At 42.4% G+C, this 21,461-nt stretch overlaps 1 protein-coding gene across 5 annotated transcripts in view; it reads left to right on the forward strand.

The window, feature by feature from the left end:
* The window catches only part of FBXW11 (F-box and WD repeat domain containing 11), a 92,980-nt gene that overhangs the window by 24,211 nt on the left and 47,308 nt on the right, over positions 1 to 21,461 (forward strand). For 2 of the 5 annotated variants that reach the window (XM_081855539.1, XM_081855541.1), the window contains one exon: positions 14,276 to 14,377. The exons of the other annotated variants lie outside the window; for them this stretch is intronic. In XM_081855539.1, the coding sequence (XP_081711665.1) occupies positions 14,276 to 14,377 (102 nt within the window). The remainder of the gene's footprint in view (positions 1 to 14,275; positions 14,378 to 21,461) is intronic. 5 annotated transcript variants of the gene reach the window in all.

The following is a 21,461-nucleotide window of genomic DNA, read 5'->3' on the forward strand; positions in this document are numbered from 1 at the left end:
GACAAAATTGCTCATTCACTGATTTCCTCATCCCTCTTCCTTCTATAGCATGAATCACGAGGCTGCATAAAAACTGCTGCTTACTAGCTGTGTTTTTGTAGACTAAACTCTTGGCTGTGATATGAGTTTTGTTCCTACTACAACTTGTTCAGATTCCTTCTCTTGAGGAATCTCTTGATAGACATTTTACTATGTTTTGATATGTGTTGGAAGCTGCCCATAGTGGGCATCATCATCATCATTGAGGAATCACTGTTTATCTGTAGTACTCCTTGTCCATTTCCCATCTGAATGGTCCGTGTTTACAGCAGCATTTTTTGCAGTTGTGTTAGCCTTGAACAATGCTAAAGTCGCTACTGGCCTTGAATGTATTGAAGTGCTTGAAACCACCCCTTTCTGATTTTCTTTTTCTAGACAGGACTGGGGAACTCATGGCCCTCCAGGTGTTGTTGCACTAGAACTCCCATCAGCCCCAGCCAACATGGCCAGTGGTCTGGGATGATGGGAGTTGTAGTCAGCAACATCTGGAGAGCCAAAGGTTTTCCATACCTGTTTTGGACACTCTTATTTCTAAGATTGTCGTTTACTTGCTACATCCCAAGCTTTTCCAGAATCAAATCCAGTCAAGTTGTTGTCTAAAATGGCAGCTTACCAGTACTCTAGATCAGAGTTTCCCAAACTTGGTTCTGTTTTTGGATTACAACTCCCATCATCCCCGAACTAATTCCGGAAGTGGAGGAAGCGATACTTCTTAGATAAGCATGCTTTTGCATGAAGGTCTAGCAGGAGTGGGAACATTTTTCAGCCTCAGAGCTTCATTGAATGTGAAGCAGGGAGGAGCTATGAGTGAGGGGTGTGGCCTTGGAAGAGCATGTGCAGTTGAAGAAACTCAAGAGGGCCAGATAGAGACTCCAGGAGGACCATATTCAGTCCCCAGGCCCGAGGTTCCCAACCTTGATCTCTAAATTTCCAAGGTTTATTTAACCCAGATCTTCACTTTGCAACCTGTGGAACTAGCTTTTTCTTGATGAAGAAAATTTTCTTGCATGCTTAAAGAAAACACACTTAGTTGATTCACTCGGGAAAATAAATTTACATATACTTTATAGATACAAGGATCTGTATATTCAGGCGGCTCCCTCCATCTGTCCCACTCCTGGCAGTATGGGAGTAATGACAGTGGCTTATCTTACAGAATTATTGTCATGATTATAGCAGCATGTATGTTACGTAAATCCCTGTATTGTTGTTAGAGCCTGCATCTGATGGCTCAGGGTTAATTGTTTGTACGTTCAGTTTAGATTTTAAGTTTTATGGTAACACATACATGCCAATTAGACAGGATTAAACAAGTCAGGTGTTTGTGGGTTTTTTTTTTAATCTGACAATCACGGAAACATTCTAACACAGAACCATCAAATTAAGTGAAATACAACTGCTCTTAAGTTGGTCACATGCAGTCTGGAGATGGATGGAGTGTCTCTTGTGTCTTTGGGAGCGATCTGCCAGGTGTGGGTTTACACTGTCCAGCTGTGCATGCTTGCACACACACAAACACACACATACAGTACAGTGACAGCAAGAGACAGGAGACAGACATGGGAAAGAATGCACTGATGAGTCTGGGCTTGGGGCCAAACTAGACATGATGGTGACAGGCCTATGACTTACCTCTCTGCAATCTGTCTCTCTTGGGTACTCTTCAGTGTCAGAGCTTGGCTGAAAATCAGCGAGCTCAAGCTAGGAGGAAAGCATTTGAGAGGAGAGGGTATGGAGAGATGATTGACAGTTGTGGGCCACTTTCCTCACCTGCTTGCCCCCATTTACCTTTGAAATGCTCTGTAGGGGTGTGGCCTGCATTTAAACAAATGGATCAGCTACTATTGTGTGTGCCATTTGACCTGTAAGGGAGCCCTGGGAGCTTGGTTTTGGAGACTGTATGACAGAAATGAACAATCCATTCAGTTGTTGCATGTGAGAGGAGCAAACCACCAACACTGGCTTAGCACTATGTTCACACCAGAGATCACGGTTTGCATTGTTCCAAACAAGCCAAGGTTTGCTCTTTGCTTCCTGATCATGTTTTGTTTGATCAAACTAAACCAGAATTCTTGGTTCAGACACAGCAAGTCAAGCAATTACTGGTTTCACTTGCACTAGAGGAGGAGCAAGGTGGGAATGACATCAGTATTCATGATAAAGCATATGATTAGCATATGATTTCATGTGATGTAAAAACTGGGTTACTAGCCATGCTTAAGAGCTAGCAATTAAAGGGTTTAGGGGTCCCCAGTGCCTTTCTCAGCTTGCTCTAGTTTTTCCATACTACAGAGTGTTGAGCTGAATCAAGGAAAGAAATGTACCCATTGTTGTTTGAGCTGTTCCTAGATTTTGGTAGCGTAACTCCTGACTGATAGCTTCTGGAAGTAATATGCCTCCTGCTGCTGGTCCCTTATTGCTCACAATCCTTTGCAAATAACATGTTTTTATATCAGTTTTAACTTTGAAACGTTACTGCATTAGGTGATTTGCAAAGTTAAAGTTTTAATGCAAATATTTTATCAACTCAGACAATCTTACAGTTTCCATTCTTCTTACATACACATAGGTTTTGTTTCTTTGTTGTCTTGTATTTGCGAATGAAACTAGAACCCAGGTAGGCAACATGGTGCACTCCATATGTTATTGGACTCAAGCTCCCATCAGCTCTAGCAAGGATGGCCAGTAGTCAAGGATTATGGGAGTTTTAGTCCACGGCATCGGAGGCAACCACACTGCCTATCCTCAATTTAGAAGGAACACTTTGAAAACAATGAAATTAGTACCTTGCTGTCAGTTTGTACCTTCCTGTGTTGAATAGCTAATAATAGAAACATCCTTAGTAATAATGCTCTAGAAAGACAAAAACATGTGCCTTGAAGCTGATGAACATAGTTGACCTTGAACATCAGCAATTATTTTGGGGTTGCTGGCATATTGCTGCTAAGAACATCACTTCTTGACTTTTTATTGACTTAAGACTAATCTTGAAATGTAGTTCTTGAAATGCCTACTTGAATAAATAGTCTAAAACCTTTCATATTGAATTGCTTAGAGCAGCAGGTATAAACTGATTCTTGTGAAGTTTCTCTGCACTTTAGAGGGAAAGCAAATAATAGCTTAACAGAGATTTTTGACTGCAGGGTCTCATATTCTGTAATGGTATTTTGGTGTTCTAGGTGGCTTGGAAATATACCAGGTCCATGTATGCATATCAAGGTAAATCCAGGATTCCTGGTTTATCCTGGCATACTATGAATGAGCAACCTGCTCGTCTCTCACGCTTTGCTTTTCCCTTTGTGTGAGCAGCTTAGACTAACCAATAAGCCAGAGGTTTTCAACCTTTTGGTGTTCATGGCTCCCTTGGCCAACTGCATTCTTTCTGTGGCACCCCTTTGGGGCTCAGGAGCCCATTATGTCACCCCTCGCCTGCAGATCCAGCAGCCCCTCACCCCTTTTTGAACACACTCCTTTGTGGAATGTTCCTTCAGCCTCCTCTCTTCTCCCCTCTTCTTCAGAGTCCTCTGGACAGCCACAGCTGCCACCCCTGGTCTCTGAGCTGCTGCCACCCCCCCCACCCCAAAGAGAGGTGCCTTCTCACACCACCCAGCGGAGGCCTGGGAAGTACCCCCTGGCCAACACCAGAGGCACCATTCGCCTGGGGAGCTTGTAGCCGGACCTGCTGCAACAAACAGCTGTGCATGCCTTTGGGAGGCAGAGACCCAAGAGAGCATCAGGTGAGGGAGGGAAGGAAAGAAGGACAGAGGCCAGTGTTGCCTGTGGCACCCCTGAACATCATTCAGGGAACCCCAGGGTGCCATGTCACACTGTTTGAAAACCACTGCAATAAGCGATGGCTTATCATAATGTGCAAGCTTAGCATCCTGGGTTGTTGCTTCCAAACAACTAAACCAGGGTTTAATGTGGGCTTTCAGATTCTAGTTTGTGTGGGAGCAAGATTACAAATTACTTATTTGCAATGTGTAATATCTGCAGTTGGGTTTGGCTCATCCGTACATTAACTGCATGATTCCCTTGCATTGCAAGTGTGGCATGTGCCCACATGGATTTCCGTCAGGGCTCAACAGGTCACTACATGAGACTGACAGGGAGTTCCAGCACAAAGGTCTTCTTTTTGTTAAAAAACCAGATTGTACAGAAGAAGGAAGTGTTGATCTCCTGTCCCATCAACAGGAGGGATAGGGTGGACTCGAAACCCAAGTAAACAAAATGAAAAACAGATAATTTCCCCTGCTATTGTGCCCCAATGAACACAACATAGGACCGTTAGCTGAACTGACTGGTTCATTGTTGCATGAAAGGATTCATGAAGAAATACAGTGGTGCCCCGCAAGACGAATGCCTCGCAAGACGGAAAACTCGCTAGACGAAAGAGTTTTCCGTTTTGGAGGTGCTTCGCAAAACGAATTTCCTATGGGCTTGCTTCGCAAGACGAAAATGTCTTGCGAGTTCCTGCGGGTTTTCCCCCCTCCCCCCCTTTTTCTAAGCCGCTTATCTGCTTATCCGCTAAGCCGCTAATAGCGCTAATCCGCTAAGCCGTCAATGGGCTTGCTTCGCAAGACGAAAAAACCGCTAGACGAAGAGACTCGCGGAACGGATTCTTTTCATCTTGCGAGGCACCACTGTACATATAGATGCTGAAGTTGAACTGACCCATATGCTGCAATCCTAGATCTACCTATCTGGGGGCAAGCCCTATTGAACTCAGTGGGGCTTACTTCTGAGTAGTTGCTCACAGGATTTCACTCAGTGTTAAATCACTATCCTGGATCCAGTGAAGTTGGCTGGAAGCTAAAGAGGAAAACCCAAGATGGTTCTGCTTACTTGCTGTAGTTTCCTGGTATTTGTCTCCTCAATGATGCTCATGTTGGAAGAAAACAACAGCCTCACTTTGAAGAACAAAACTGCCCTTTGTGACCTGAGAACAATGTGGCTAAGTACCATACTTAACCTTCTGCACTCTTGTGACTTGTCAACAAATGAAAATAGAATTGATGTAGTATGTCAGTAGTGTCAAGGAGCATATGCTTAGCATATATGCAAAATGAGTCTGGTACTTCTTTCCCAATGTTTCACACGTGACTTCTGGTGTGGCATTCCTTGGCCTTGAGTTGGGGGAGCGGAAGGGAGTCACTTTTATTGGGACAGTAGTGTGGGTTCCAGAAGCATGTTTTCCTACGTAGACCAATGAAATAAAATTGCTGTTGCTAAATTGGGTTGTTTTATGTGTGTTTGTATTATTTTTTTACTGCTGGTTTTCCAAGGTTTTTGATGTTTTTTGTTTCTAATAGTTATGAACTGCCTCCAGTACGGAAGGTGGGATTAGAAATAAGCTCTCCCATGAGTGGTCAGCCCCCGTAACAAGGTTGTCATCATTTAGCAGTCAAGGCTTCACAGTTGCAGTGCACATGCAGTCTAGATTACATACAAAATACCTACATTTGTATACAAAATCCACATCTTGACAAAAATTTCCTAGGGTCACCAGGGGCCTGTTAGAATTATTAGGGGACTGCATCTGCCTGGGGCCATCTCAGCTGTCAGGGGGAAAAAACCGTACTGAACTTTAGTGGCACTTTCCAGGCATTTTGCCCTTGCGCATTTGCAATCACGGAAGGGGAAGAATGGAGCTGAATTTGCTCCCTCGCCCTTGCCATTCATGCATTGGGGGAGGTTGGGAGCAGGAGAGTCTGCTGCATACATGTAGGCTACCCACGCAATTTACTGCTCTAGTTTGCAGGATTAGAGATCGTAAAGGTAAAGGGACCCTGACAGTTAAGTCCAGTCACGAACGACTCTGGGGTTGTGGAGCTCATCTCGCTTTACTGCCCGAGGGAGCCGGCGTTTGTCCGCAGACAGTTTTTCTGGGTCATGTGGCCGGCATGACTAAGCCGCTTCTGGCAAAACCAGAGCAGCGCACGGAAACGCCGTTTACCTTCCCGCCGAAGCGGTACCTATTTATCTAATTGCACTTGGATGTGCTTTCAAACTGCTAGGTTGGCAGGAGCTGGGACCGAGGAATGGGAGCTCACCCCGTCGCGGGGATTCGAACTGCTGACCTTCTGATCGGCAAGCCCTAGGCTCAGTGGTTTAGACCACAGCGCCATAAGGAAAGCCTATAAGTATACAGCAGGCTACTCACTTCAGACGTCCCTCCCTCCATGTGGATTATGGGAGTGGTGTCTGTGAGTACATGGCAGCAGGGGTAGCAAGTTCAGCCCTGCTCTCCCCCTTCTCATTTGTAAACACATGGAAGGGAGAATGCCTGAAAAAAGCTATGGAGAGCAAGGCATGTAAATGTGTTACATCAGGGGTTCTATGCCCAGAAATGTATTGTCACCATCAGAAGTGATGGTGCTTTACACTGGGTTAGGCCTTTCTCAGTCTCTTCCCTGTAACATCTGTGTTGTAGCTGAAAGAGGCTCCTTGGGAAGCAGAGGTTATGGGCAGGGATCCAAGGAATTGTGGGATTAATTCCATGAGCCCAAGAGGGCTTTACACTTTTAACAGCAGCCTGCCGTTGTGCCTGGCAAACTGAGTTTTTGAAAACTATGAAGGATTTCAAAAGCACTTTGTCACATGATGTGGGGTGTGGGTGTGTGTGTGTGTGTGTGTGTGTGTGTGTGTGTGTCAGCTGTTTTCAAAGAAGAATGAGAAGCCTCAAGTTTCATGCAAGCCCATTCTGTGAGTCTAAGCAGCTCTTTAGATCTCAACCAGCAGCCCTGTTCCCTGTAAGATGCAGTCTGTTGCTGTTGCTACAGGACTGGTCCATATGAGCCAAGAGTTGAGACCTCTCAAATTGAATGGTGCTTTCTTAGTAGACTGGAAAAAAGGTGCATATACTGTCACCTATAAAAGGAACCAGCACTCCTTGCTGCTTAAGTCCTTGGTGATGTTTTAAGAAATATTTGTTTTTTATATCTTGTAGGGTTTTTATAAAACTATTGATGATGCAGCCAACTTGCAACCACATCTGTTACTGGCTCTCACTTTTAGAGCAATTTTCCTTCCTACCATGAAGCAATACATACAGTCCTTGTAAAATGGCCGTAATGATATGAACTCAGAAGTTGCCACTGATGTGACCAGCAGCAACCCATCATTTCTCTCCCCTCCCCCCCCCCCCATTTTCAAGGTGAATTTTCTTTAGAGTTAAGGGGAGAGAAGTCTTCTTTCCGCTACTAGTTAAGGGAAACTTCATTTGACTGGGACACCGTGTGTGAGTGTGTGTGTGTAAAATGTGAATTGCCCACATGTAAAATATGTGTGTGAAATACGTATTGTCTTTGCTCATCCTCTTGCTGCTCCGCTGTGTATGGAACGTCCTTTCAGATTGCCTGTGTGGTGCCATCTCTTTTCCCTTCTTCAAATCCCTCCTCAAAACCCACTTTTCCTGTGAAGCTTCCAGCTTAATTTCTCTTCAGTCCTTATCCCCCAGTGGACAAGTGTGTGTATTTACATGCTGCATTCATACTGTTTGCATTCATCCCTTGTTCACAGCTGTCTCTCCTTGTTGCCTTCCTCAATGTCAAAAGTTAGGCGATTATGTCCTATGGGCAAAAATATGTCTCTTTTTGTTAGTTGTTCTGCAGAAGAGATGTACACTAATGGTACTGTGTAAATGATGCAGTGCTGAGAGTGTGTTCCCTCCTAATAACACCACACTAATGAACCACTTGCAACTTCTGTCAAGTGAAATTGAGGGGTTCAACTAAAACTTAAAAGCCAAGCAGACAAAAGTCAGCCACGTAAGGCTAAACAAAATCTCCCTGGCCATTATCCTTAAAGGTAAAGATAAAGGGACCCCTGACCATTAGGTCCAGTCGTGGCTGACTCTGGGGTTGCAGCGCTCATCTGGCTTTATTGGCCTAGGGAGCCGGCGTACAGCTTCTGGGTCATGTGGCCAGCATGACTAAGCTGCTTCTGGCGAACCAGAGCAGCGCACGGAAACACCGTTTACCTTCCCTCCGGAGTGGTACCTATTTATCTACTTGCGCTTTGACGTGCTTTCAAACTGCTAGGTTGGCAGGAGCAAGGACCAAGCAACAGGAGCTCACCTCTTCGCAGGGATTCGAACTGCCGACCTTCTGATCGGCAAGTCCTAGACTCTGTGGTTTAACCCACAGCGCCACCCAGGTCCCCTATTATCCTTAAGGAGGGTTAATTCTTTCTAGGTAAAAGGAGGCACCTCATCAAATGACCACAGGGTTCTTCTTGCTCAGCTGTTCATTTCTCCCTGCCCAAAGACTTTTTTCCAGTCTCATCCTAGAGACAAATAGGGAGGGGATGGCATCAGACCAGAAGAATCTTAGCATATTGTTAAAGTTGTGAAGGAATGTAATGGCTTGATGAAACACACAGATGTTATGTTACTCGACTTCTATCAGAGCTGTGCAAGTTGTTAAATGCTTCCAATTCTTTGTTTCAAATTTAAGGTTTGCGCTTTCTCCCTTCCTCCTTTTTTTCATTTTGCAAGAAGGGGGAGGGGGACCCATTGCTCACTGATAGAGAACCTAGTTAGCACGTAGCTGGTGTCAGCTTCAGTGCCCAACATCTCCAGTTTGAGCAGGAAACCTGTGGCTTTCCACATGATAATGGACTTCAACTCCTGCCATTCCTGACCATTGCTCATGCTAGATGGGACTGATGGGAATTAGGAGTCCATCTGTGAATTAAATTATCTTGGAGAGCAGAATATAGAAGAACCCTGAGGGGAGCAGAATATAGAAGGTTCCCTGAGGGGTTGGCCAACAGAGTTGCCAGTACTGGTCTTGATGGGCCAGTGATCTACTTACCTGTAAGGCATCTTCAGATGTTTGTTTTTTACAGGAGCACTACTATTCAAAGCGTTTGCTGAGCTTAAATGCCAAAATGCTCTAGCTTGAACTAGTGTGTCTGCTGCCTACAAATGAACTGCCTATATTACAATGAAATAATCCTGTCAGTCTAAAAAGGTGCAGAAGGTTAGCGTTAGTAGCACACCAAAGTACACGAGAGCAAAAATTACGTTAATGTTTTAGAAAACATTAGAAACTTTTGAAGAAAGTTGCTGATCACATAGTCAAAAACAGGATGACCTGTACTGATAGGAATGCATTGGGTTGTGCATTGATCACCACTTGAAGCATGTCCAGTTTATGGCAATATGTTGTGATTGCAATAATAAATTCCCTAAATTATGTAATCACATTTAGATCACTTTTCAGAAAGTTCACATGTTCCATAAATGTAGCATTAAATGATTGTGTTTAATGTTTACTGCTAAATTAGTTTAGTTTGCTTTCGAACTGTGTTACCTTTAACATGTTTGCTTCCTGCTGTTCAATGCAAAATTTACTGATAGTTGATCTACCCTATGTTTTTCCCCCTTACTGAAAGGACTGTAGTGATTAGACTTACTTAGCCAAGAATGCTGACCTGCACATGAAGCACCAGTTCACTATGCTGTAAAATATGGGGAGATGTATGCCAGTAATTAAATTAAATAAATAAGTGCTAGCTGGCCAGCATATGTTGTTCTGGGAAGACATGTTTTTCCAGGAAAGATTGACCAGCAATACTGATGGGCGGTGTGATGCCCGCTTTGCTTTCTTGTTCTATAGTGCTTGGTTTGATTTTATTGCATTGACATCTGTGCAAGAACCATCTTTGTCTTGTGGCCCACTGTGATCTGGACTAATTGGGGAAAGGATTGCCTGTTTTGTGTAGATAAGATAAGCCTTTGAACCCTTCCAAAGTTAATTCTCTTGCTCATTTAAAAACAGACCTGATAGCAACATCCCCCCCCCCCACTTGCATGGGTTAGCACTTTTATTTACCGTATTTTTTGTACCATAACACTCACTTTTTTCCTCCTAGAAAGTAAGGGGAAATGTCTGTGCGTGTTATGGAGGGATGCCTACGGGTGGCGGAGGGGATCTGCTGCAGTCGTGAGCAGAGGATCTATGCTTCCCCTTCCTTCCCTCCTCCGTGGCTCGCTTTGAAACAGCAAAGCGGGAGAAGAGCCGGTGAGTGGGGAGGAGAGAGGGACAGAGAGCCTGCTTCTTTAAAGGAGCAAAGCGGGAGAGGAGAGGAGCTGCTTACACGAGTGTAAGCGGCTCCTGTCCGGTTGGTTCCTTTAAAGCAAGCAGGCTCTCTGTCCCCCTCTCCTCCCCACTCAGCTCGCTAAATAGCAGCAAAGTTTTTCAGCTCACTAAGCCGGGGATGAGCGGGGAGGAGGGAGAAAAGCAGAGCCTGCTTGCTTTAAAGGAGAAGAGAGGAGCCTTCTCCCCTTATACCCCTCTTCTTCATTATTAGCAGCATCCTTCTCCACCTATCCCACACATGCTCCTTGTCCCTTGAGTGCTTTTCCTTCCCTCCTCACTTAAAACGTTTACAAAGCACAGATCCACATGGATCCTCAGGATTTTTGCACTGGGTCACCCCAAATTCACCATCAGATCACATAGCATGTCCATGGCTACATCTTGCACCCAAAAAATCATGCACCCACTGTTGCCTGGGGCCGCAGTGGTGCAAAAAACGTGGTTACAAAGCATGGATCCACATGGATCCTCAGGATTTTTGCATTGGGCTACTCCAAACTCACTGTCATCACATGTCTGTGGCCACAGCATGAACCACAAAACTCATACATGCGCTGTTTCGTTTAGAATATTTTTTTTCTTGTTTTCCTCCTCTAAAAACTACGTGCGTGTTATGGTCGGGTGCGTGTTATAGAGCGAAAAATACGGTAATTAATAAGCAATTTACCAATTTACCAAAGTTGTGCAGGGACTTGAAAGCCGGACTTTTTGCCCTCTTATTCACTAGCATGAGAGGTAAATGGTAGTACCTGATGACCTTCTTATGACCACATGACTTGTGGCCTTAAATTGAAATAAAAGTACTTGATACGAGTCAGCAGTACTAATTTGCAGTACAGTGGTGCCTCACAAGACGAAATTAATCCGTTCCGTGAGGCTCTTCGTATAGCGGTTTTTTCGTCTTGTGAAGCAAGCCCATTGACAGCTTAGCGGATTAGCGCTATTAGCGGTTTAGCGGCTTTTAGCGGATCCGCTGATAAGCGGCTTATCAGCGGATCAGCTGATAAGCGGCTTAGGGCTTAGGAAAAGGGGGGGGAAGGGGAAAAGCCCCGCAGGAACTCGCAAGACATTTTCGTCTTGCGAAGCAAGCCCATAGGGAAATTCGTTTTGCGAAGCGCCTCCAAAACGGAAAACCCTTTCGTCTAGCGGGTTTTCCGTCTTGCGAGGCGTTCGTCTTGCAGGGCACCACTGTATTTTAAAATGCAAGCATTCTTGTATAAAGCAATAGCATTATTTGACCCATCCAGGGTGAAAAATTGACCAGTTTCACAGACACAGGAGCCACTCACACAGTACATTTGTCTTACCAGGATTCAAGTTCAGCTTGTTTTTCCTCATCCATCTCAACATTGCTTCCAGGCACCAATCCAGGGACTGCATGTCTTCTCCCAATCCAGATGTAATTGAGAGATAGAGCTGAGTGTCATCGGCATACTGATGGCACCTTGCCTCAAAACTAATGACCACTCCCATCAACTTTAGATTTGCATTTCTCAAACTGCAGCCCCAGTTTCTTCCAGTGCAATAAACTGCTTTTGAAACTTGGGAGTTTCAAAAGCAGCTTATAGTATAGTGGTTTGTTCTTTGCAATGCATAGATTTCTGTATTAAAGCCTTAACTTTTACATATTTGCTGATGTCAGAGGTGGTGTAAAATCTATTTACTATAAGTAAATATGCCTGTTTAAATTAAAGCCAGGGCAGTCAATGCTCAGAGCTTCCCTGGTGTTTATTACTGGGGGCGGAGGGGGGGGATGACTGGTTTTAGGTTTATTTGAAAGCCTATGATCCATTTTGAAACTTTAAAGTCTTATGATTTTAAACTCATTTAGTTTATGACCAGGATGAATTATCCTTAAGTTGCCTCTCTGTTAAGTATTTGTGACCTGGGTAGACTTACTTGGCCTGCCAAATTATGTAATCTGATGTTAAATTGTTTGGCTCATTAACAACTGATTGGGATTATGTGCTGTACAAGTTAATAAAATCTTAGTAGGGCTCAGTCCTCAACATCAACTTTGACAAACTTCTATTTTTCTTTAAACAGTAACACTTTCTGTCCACCATAACAGAAGAGCTATGTAATAGGCTCATCATAACTGCCTGCACTATTCAACTTACTTTCATTCCAAGTTAAGTATATGAGACTCGGAATGAATCATTAGAAATAGTTGCAGAGAAACTAATTGATTCAACGGCAAGTTACGCACAATAGATCAGCAAGTTTTTTCAAACACAGCAGTGAGAAACTTATGCGTAAAACACTGAATCAAGTTCCTCACTTGTATCCCAGTGCCAGATTTGTGATTCTCTTTTTTTGGGTAGTGTATTGGGAGTGGCTTTGTACAAAAAGTGATTAACACTCGAGAGCACTCTGGGCTCCACTTTCAAGGGCTCTGTTCTCATTTATTTCCTTTCGGAGCTCATAAATGCTGAAGTGGTTAGACCAATGAAAGTTACTAGATAATTGCAGCACTAAGAATTGCTACTCTGCAAGCTCCATTTCATTGGGGCTGTTGAAAACTCCAGTAGATTGGCGGATAAAATTAGTTGCATTTTGGTCCCATAAGAAATCAACTAGTTTTGACAAATTTAGGATCTGTTTACATCACTGAGATTCAAGAGCAACTAATTTGGGGCTTGTCAACACCAGTGTTTACTGTATTACCTTTTAATTTGCATAGTCCACATGCAATACCCTCAAACAACACCTGTCTCAGATTATGGAGATAATCTGAAAAACTGAGGGAAATTGGGTTCTAAACCACTCTCCTCAGGGTCACAGATGATTTTATTTGGGTGTTTTTTGGCTGGGTGACTCAATTTTCACTTTCTTCCATTCCCCTGTCCATGCCCACTACTTCCTTGATGCTCTCATTTCTTTCTGCCTGTGCTCATAACTATTTCCTGTGAGCTCCTGAACGGAGGTTCTTCCCTCCACCCCGGCCTTTGATCCCCATGATTTGCAGAAAACCGGAAGACTGCACAAGCAAATTTACAGTTGCTTGACTTGCCCACTTCATAAGTGGGTGGTTGTTTTTGTTTTTTTAAAAAAGCTGTCTGTGCACATGCATTGGCATAAAACAGCGGTGGCCAACTCCCAAGAGACTGTGATCTACTTACAGAATTAAAAACTGGCAGTCATCTACCCCCATTTTGGGGGGGGGGGCGGCGGTTCAGGTTAAAGTTATTGAGATTTTTTTTAGGGAGGAGGAAAGCCCCATTTTTAAGGGTTTTTGGGGGAAAAGAGGAACAGACACTCACTAACCAATTGCTAGGGAAACAAACAGCCTCACTCTGTAAACACCATCTTCCATTCTGCAGATGGTGCAGCAATGGAGGGCGGGACAGGAATCAATTTTAGCACTGCTAAGGAAGGGGACCCAGCGATTGACCGCGATCTACCAAAACCTCCCAGGGATCTACCAGTAGATCGTGATTGATTTGTTGGGACATCCCTAGCATAAAAGAATCAACAAATTAGACGGTAGGGACACATCCCAAAAGGAACACCTATTAGTTGTTTCCCATGCACAGATTCAAATATAGGCATTTGTGGACCACACTAGCCTAATGTGAATGGAGAAAAAGCACCGTATTTTTTGCTCTATAAGACGCACCAGACCACAAGACGCACCTAGTTTTTGGAGGAGGAAAACAAACAAACAAAAAAAAACCATTCTGAATCTCAGAAGCCAGAACAGCAAGAGGGATCTCTGCACAGTGAAAGCAGCAATCCCTCTTGCTGTTCTGGCTTCTGTGATAGCTGCGCAGCCTGCATTCGCTCCATAAGACGCACACACATCTCCCCTTTTTAGGAGGGAAAAAGTGAGTCTTATAGAGCAAAAAATACGGTAGATTAACAGCTAATTCATGCTCAAATGTGGACAATCTCTCGGTGTGAATTCAACCCAATTTATGCTTCAGATAGGGTAGGTTATGTATGCAATTGTAGTGTTTGGTGGATTCAGCCCTTGATTGATGATCTGGCTAAGCAGTTTGGAATGGGATTAGATGTTTTTGGTTGCTTGCCTTTGGTTATCCACTTTAACATACTAATAAGTTACCTGCGTTCAGTAACTTGTGGCATCTAACTGCTTCTTCTCTTCCTTCCTTTTTGTCATCCTGCAGTGTTCTGTGCCAAGGTCTTTGTGGCTAGGCTGCTCCAACCTGGTAGAGAGCATGTGCGCACTGAGATGCCTGCAGAGCATGCCCAGTGTCAGATGTCTCCAGGTGCCTTTCTTCTTTCTTGTTGTAAATGTGTTATGCTTATGCTGTGGTCATTGTTAAAATCTCGCTGGGTTCAATTTAAATATTATAGCCTTCTGAATGTTTTCTGTATGATCCTCTTCAGTTTTTTGTAGGAGCCCTCTCTGCATGATAAAACTCCTAATTTGAAAGTAGTACACATTTTGCTCTACCTGTTGCCTCCAGTTGCGATGCAAATAAGGCTTGCATGCTGCCTGTTTTTGTTTGTGAGTTTCCACAGTAAAATCATTGGAATAATTGATGAAGGGTGGTGTGAAAATACAAAATAAACAAATAAATCTGCCAAGCAAATACAATGATACATCAGTTTAATTCCTTTCTCGACTGCATTGAATCCTCCATGTATACAGCAAATCTTCCTGAGAAAGTTTCTGTAATGTTCAGAGAGAAGAGATTTTTAGATGGAAGAAATCAGGGGCTCTCTTGTGCCAGTGTTAAAATTCTTACAATAGTGCTAGCATGGAACCCACTTAAATGGCTTGAGTTTCTTTCAAATGAATGAATTTATTTCTTTTTAATTATGGAGCTTGAGAACATGTGTAAATAGCAAGATCACTAGCTCTGATTCTCTTCACAATGGTACATTTAGTTTTGTATAGGTATTGCTAAATAATAGCATATGGTAGTGGCGTTTCTTAAATTTTGAGGGCTTCGTTTGTGGACATAGCTGAACTAAGTATGGCAAATGATTAGTAATTTATTTGGGCCACTGGGATCATTTTAAATTGTCTCTAGTGGCCAAACTCAGTGGCTTATCCACCAGTACCTTTGTGCACTTCTCGCTCTGGGATTTCACTATGTGGGCTTAATTGGTCTTTCCCAAGTATGAGAAATAACTTTCACATAAGTTAGGCCACAGGCCATGCAGCAGGTGGATGGGACATATATTTGTGCTTTGAGATTTGAGGCAGCCCTGTTCTCTCTGTGTGTCTCTCCCTCCCCTACCCCTGTACCTCAAAATGCACAAGGAGAATAACTAGTGTTTTTAGGTGTGTTTTTTTCTGTTGACCCTAATAAATATCATAAATATGAGTTGCCCCAAGTCTTCTGAAACATGAATCCTCTATGCCCACAGAGAATAGTGGAATGTTGATCATAATGTAAATCGTAATTCTCTATGTTGGATGCAAATTGTATGTGACATACTGGATTTGACAAGGTGATTGGGTATGTTGTATGGAGGCTTTCCTGGGAATTTAAGGATACAGCCCTCCTTCTTCCATGAGTCATACAGTATAGTGAGATAAAGAAATCAAATAGGTTTCCAGTCCAAATTGTTAACCAGAGCACAACAAAACGCTAACATTTGTTTACTTTCTCTCTAGCTTATTTGCACCTAGATTGTTGATATGAGACTTTACTAAAAAACAACAACAACCAGACAATTGGTGTTTTTTGTGGATGCTTCCACCAGTGTCATGCCTTAGGACCCATATCTCAAACACCCTATATTATATGACCTCCCTGGATAGTGGCAGAACACTATCTTTAAAATACAGTGGTACCTTGGTTTACAACCATAATCCGTTCTGGAGGTCTGTTTGTAAACCAAAACAGGTGGTAACCCAAGGCACACTTTCACTAATGGGGCCTCGGAAAAAAAATTGTTCGTAATAAAAAAAAGGGTTGTAATCCAAAAAAAGGTTGTAAACCGGGACACGCACTTCCGGGTTTGACATCTTTGTAATCCAAAACGTATGCAAACCAAGACTTATGCAAACCAAGGTACCACTGTACAGCTATTGACCCTTATACAGTGGTATCTCGGTTTACAAACTTAATCCATTCTGGAAGTCCATTCTTAAACCAAAACCGTTCTTAAACCAAGGTGCGCTTTCCCTAATGAGGCCTCCCGCTGCCGGTGCCCTTCCACCATTCGGCTTCCGTTCTTAGACCAAAGTAAAGTTCGCAAACCGGGACACTACTTCCGGTTTTGTGGAGTTTGTAAACCGAATCGTTTGTAAACAGGGCTGTTCTTAAACCGAGGTACCACTGTATTTCATTTAGTTATCATATTCTATGTAAATAAAATAGATTTCCTTCTGTATATTCTGTCTTCAGATAGTTCCCTTCAGTAAGTTTATAGCAATGTTAAAGCAGACAGAAAGCTGTCCCCTTGTCATTCTTAACATCACTGGGATAGCTCAGATAGTAGATCATGAGACTTTTAATCTCGGGGCCAAGGGTTTGAGCCCCACATTGGGTAAATAGATTTCTGCACCGCAGGGGGTTGGATTAGGTGACCCTCGTTGTTCCTTTTAACTCTATGATTCCATTGCAAAAGTGCATATCAGCAGTTAAGTGATGTGTTAGAGAAATGCAAATATAATCCATTATTTGGTATCTTGATATGGTATAAATATAATACCACACTATCTCTTGAAAGTAAGTGTACAAGGTAATGTTTGAGTCTGCTTTGTAGCACTGGTAGCCTGCACTGAAAAGTACACCATATGCAAAATGTGCATTATGTATAGAAAATAGTGGCAAAGGAGTAAACAACTGATGGTATATTTTTGAACTGACACCTTCTAGCTGTGTTAAACATCAGATAATAAACTTGTTACATATCAAGGGGGAAAATATTCTCTATTTTCAGTTATTACAATGGAAATAGCAATCTAAATATCCATTTTGGGATTGACCAGCAGAACCTTTATCCAGTGGATGGCCAAATCTTTGAAGACTTCTTCTGCTAGTGTATGGGAGGCTTTCCTGACTACAATAAATCTAGCAAACCTCAAAAATTGAATTAATGCACACCAGGCAGTTACAGGGAACCAGGCAGAGGGCCTTCTCCATAGGGGCACCCTCCCTGTGGAACACCCTCCCTTCAGATGTCAAGGAGATAAAGAATTACACAACTTTTAGAAGACATCTGAAGGCAGTCCTGTTTTGGGAGGTTTTGAATGCTTGAAGCTTTTATTATGTTTTTAGATATGCTGTAAGCCTCCCAGAGTGGCTGAGGAAACCCAGTCAGATGGGCTGGGTATAAATAATAAATTTGTTGTTGTTATTATTGTAATATTATTATTGAATCAGATATGTGTTGGACTACACATGATAAATCCACCCTTGATCATTACCTGAAAATGCATGAGCCTGCCCTTGAAATATGTATGGCTGTGTTATTTGGTGGGAGTCTATTGCAAGCATGCTTCAGAGTTTGGGATGCTATGGATGACAATACAGGACTGCTTCGCAATGTGAGATTGTATGCATGAAAAGCAACCTTCTATTATCATTCTCTTTCTTTGTAAATGATTATCTTTTTATTATAATTGCTTAGCTATGTATCTAAGCCTTAGCTCTCATCATCACTCTTATCTGTGAGCTTCTGTCATATTTGTGTATTAAATAAATTGATCTTTGTACATGATGCTCTGTACATAACAAGGAAGGTGTCATTTGACTGAGAGAAAACTACAGAACCAGAGTTTTTATGGTGTCATTCTCTGTGGTGTAACATGGAAGTGTTTTGAGACCTTTTCTGTGTGTTTTTTAAACACAAATCTGTAGAGTGGAGTAAATTGTGAAGATGGCCAGCTATTCAGAATAGTAAAATTCAAAGATCATTCCCCTAAGGATCTTTCAGAATAGGGCAAGAGAATGCAAAATAAAATTCAGTGCTGATCATAAATAAATGGCATTTGGAACCATTATTCCTACACATTCACTCCCAAGTGCACACACAGACATCTTAATTGACTTTAACTATTTGATAAATACTTTGCAGTCATTTGAAAATGTCAACTGAGCAGTGTGAAAATGTCAACTTTGAGCAGCGTGATAATGAAGAAAGCAAATGTAATATAAAGAATTTAAGAACAGATAAAAAGCAAGCAATTGCCATCTTAGTTGTAGATTATTAGAATAGTAGGTACAATTTGGCTACATGTACTTGCATTTCGTTGACATTGCTTTACCTCAAACAGCATATCATTTAATTGGGAAAATTATGTTTAAGAAAGGCAAGTTAAAATGATAATCCATTTATTATGGAGAAAAACTTAAAAGGTGATAAATTTGCTTTTGAGGATGTGGTAGGTGCTTATAAAATTGAGTGGTGTGGCGAAAGTGAGTCGGGGAAAGCTGTTACCTCAAAATGCAAGGTCCAGCGTTATCCACAAGAGTTGTCTGACTGCAAGTTGAGCAGCAAAATGAAGTTCTTCAATGTCACAGGAAGCTATGGTAGACATTGGGATGAACAACTATAAAATCTTAGATCAATACATAGAAGTTATAAACTCTGTTAATCTGGAAGCAACCAGTTTCCTCCTTGCCCTTCCCTTATATGTTGTTGTTACATTCCTCTACTACCAGGCAGTCCCGATGGCTCTGTTTCTGTGGCTTTAGGTGTTGTTTTTTAATTTTTTTTAAAAAACGCTAGCACTTGAATGTAGCACTAAGAAAACTCTCAGTTCTGGTGTTCATTCTGTCAGAACCAACTGTCTCTGGCACAGTGGAGCAGCTTAGATTAACTACCTCTTAAACTCGTATTTTGCTGGGGGTCAAATACTAGGTTTTATTCTTTTGTTATGTAACCGTCCAGTCCAGTCCAGTGGGGAGTCAGAAGGGGCATATCAACCGCGCTTCCATTTTGTAAGAATTTGCCTCCATTGTAATAAGGAGGGGGGAATTGATTAGCCTAATCCTGGGGCCTCTTGGCAGTACAAAGGAGCTTTGCATCCCAAGCCACCATTGATCTGTCCCTGCCTCTCAAAACACTCTGTTTGAGGGCCGTTCCACAGGCATACCAGGGGCCTTTGCAGTGGGCATTGTCCACCCACTGGTGAAACTCCTGCCTGCTGGCAGAGATGCACCTTCTTCCACATATAGTGGTACCTCTAGTTGGGATCACGATCTGTTCTGGAGTGCCGTTTGCACCCTGAAAAGTCCTCAACTAGAGTGGCGCCTCTGCGCAAGCACAGAGTGCGAAAGAGCGCTTCTATGCATGTGCACGTGGCGAAACCCAGAAGTATACACTTCTGGGTTTTCCGCATTCGCAAGCCGAAAAGACGCAACGTGACCCTAACGCAACACGAGGCATGACTGTACTAACTTGCTCTGGCTATGTCAATTCTTTGGGGTGTTTTTAGTTCAGTTATTTGTTTAGTTTTCAGTTTTAGTGGGTATTTCTAAATTAGATCTATATTGTTTTGCTATAGGATGAGCTGCCTTGTGAAGGCTTGGACACTGAAGAGCAGGCTACAAATATTTAGATAAATAAAAAGTATGTGCCTATTTTTTCGGTTTATAGCATTCTACAGTCCTGTTGCAAGTCTTGATGGCTATTAATCTCTGTACTAGATTTGTTACTATATCTGTGTTGTCTCTGAGCTCTTAGCCCTTAAATATAAGGCAGTCTTGCGAAGAAACTTTCCTCCCCCTCCAAAACAAATCAGTGGTCCGCCTGCCCTTGTCATAGGGCATAGCTTAAGGTGATCAGTTTGGGTGGTACTTCACATCAGAAGCTAATTGCAGTGCTGTTTTCACACTCTTTGATCTGGACTATATAGTTACATTTATTTCCCATGCTGTAATGTGCCTATGTGAAAGACAGAGATGCAATTTTAAATGCGTAGCTTTTTTTAAAAAAAATGGTTTTTGGCCATACTGGAAGATGGATATACAATTGCAGGCATTACCTGCAATGAATAGACAAGTTCTATCTCAAGCACATTTTTAGCCCACCCACCATTTCCCCACTTGCACTTTAAAAACTTTTATTGATGTATGGTTGGAAAACCTTGTCACTTGTCAGTTGCATCAGTTTCAGTTTCTTCTGCCACAGTTGAAGCTGCTTGGAAATGCAGGTGGATTTAGTTTTTCCTGTTCAAAAGGTCATGCACACTGCTGCTCAGCAATACTTTTAAAAAGAAAAAGAGAGAGAAGTCATTGGTGAATCTGATTTCAACCGTTTCCGCTGAGCAGAAGTTGGACAATGAACTAAGGACTCAGCTAGATTGGTAAAATAAAAGTGTTTTATATGTGTTGCATGCGATATAACACCGTGACACCACATGGTGCTGTGGAACCCCGTCTTTCCCTACCAGATTTCCCTATATGAGTTAACAACATGTTTAACTGAATTGCTTCTTTGACGTCTCTGGATCCAGCCTAAATGGCAATGGGGCGCATTAGAAACATCTATGTGAGATTTCATCAGAATCCAGATTGGTTTTTACCAGGATAGGTAGGTGGGAAGGAGTGGCTTTATCTGCAACAGCTGAAAGGAATCTGTTTAAGCAGGGAAGATAGTAAGTTATGATCTGGCTCGTTTGCATTAACAGAAATGGTGAAAGATTCCTGAGTGATGATGAAAACAGTAAAAGGCACGAGTGATTTCAGCACTAGAAATACTTTTTTCTTTTCATAAAGACTTTCTGAAGCCACCATAGTTTTTCTCTACCAGCTAATACTCTCCAGCCTCTTCTAACTGAAGTTTGTCCAGTCTCCTTTTTGGTCCTGTTTCAGTTTTAGATCATATGCCTTCTGGGCAGCAATTATATTAGTTTCATGGCTTTGCACACTGCCTGACACCTTAGTGCTAAATAAATATTTTAAAATAGTAAAGTGCTGTAAACAGCAAAGAAATACAGGAATTAAATCCAAAGCAAGTAGTTGTTTTTATCCTTGGTTTCGAGGTGTGTGTGAGTAAAGTTGGGAGGTGCTGAGTGATAACCTGGTATTCTACCTTGTAGCTTACTTGATGTTCTACTGACCTACATTTGCCTCAGCCGTTGCGTGACAAAACTAGGTCAACTTCAGTTTCAGTTCCTAGGTTTTGTCCCATTTGGGAAAGAGGTGTGTTCCTTTTCTTAAGTTTCAAATACCACAGAGAGGAAGATGACAGTAAGCACATGAATAGAAATCTCTGTGCACTGAAAAAGAAAAGAGTATTTTACAGGTGCTCAGGAAAGATATTTAGTCTTAATCTAAGTTTGCGTACATTGTGTATGTAGAGTTTTGTGAGAATGTATTTCTTTTAACAGTGTTTTTCTTAAAAAACCGGGGTCAGACTTTGAATGGTAAGGTCCCATATTGT

This window comes from Podarcis erhardii (genome assembly GCF_964252035.2).
Source record: "Podarcis erhardii genome assembly, chromosome: 3".
NCBI lineage: Eukaryota > Metazoa > Chordata > Lepidosauria > Squamata > Lacertidae > Podarcis > Podarcis erhardii.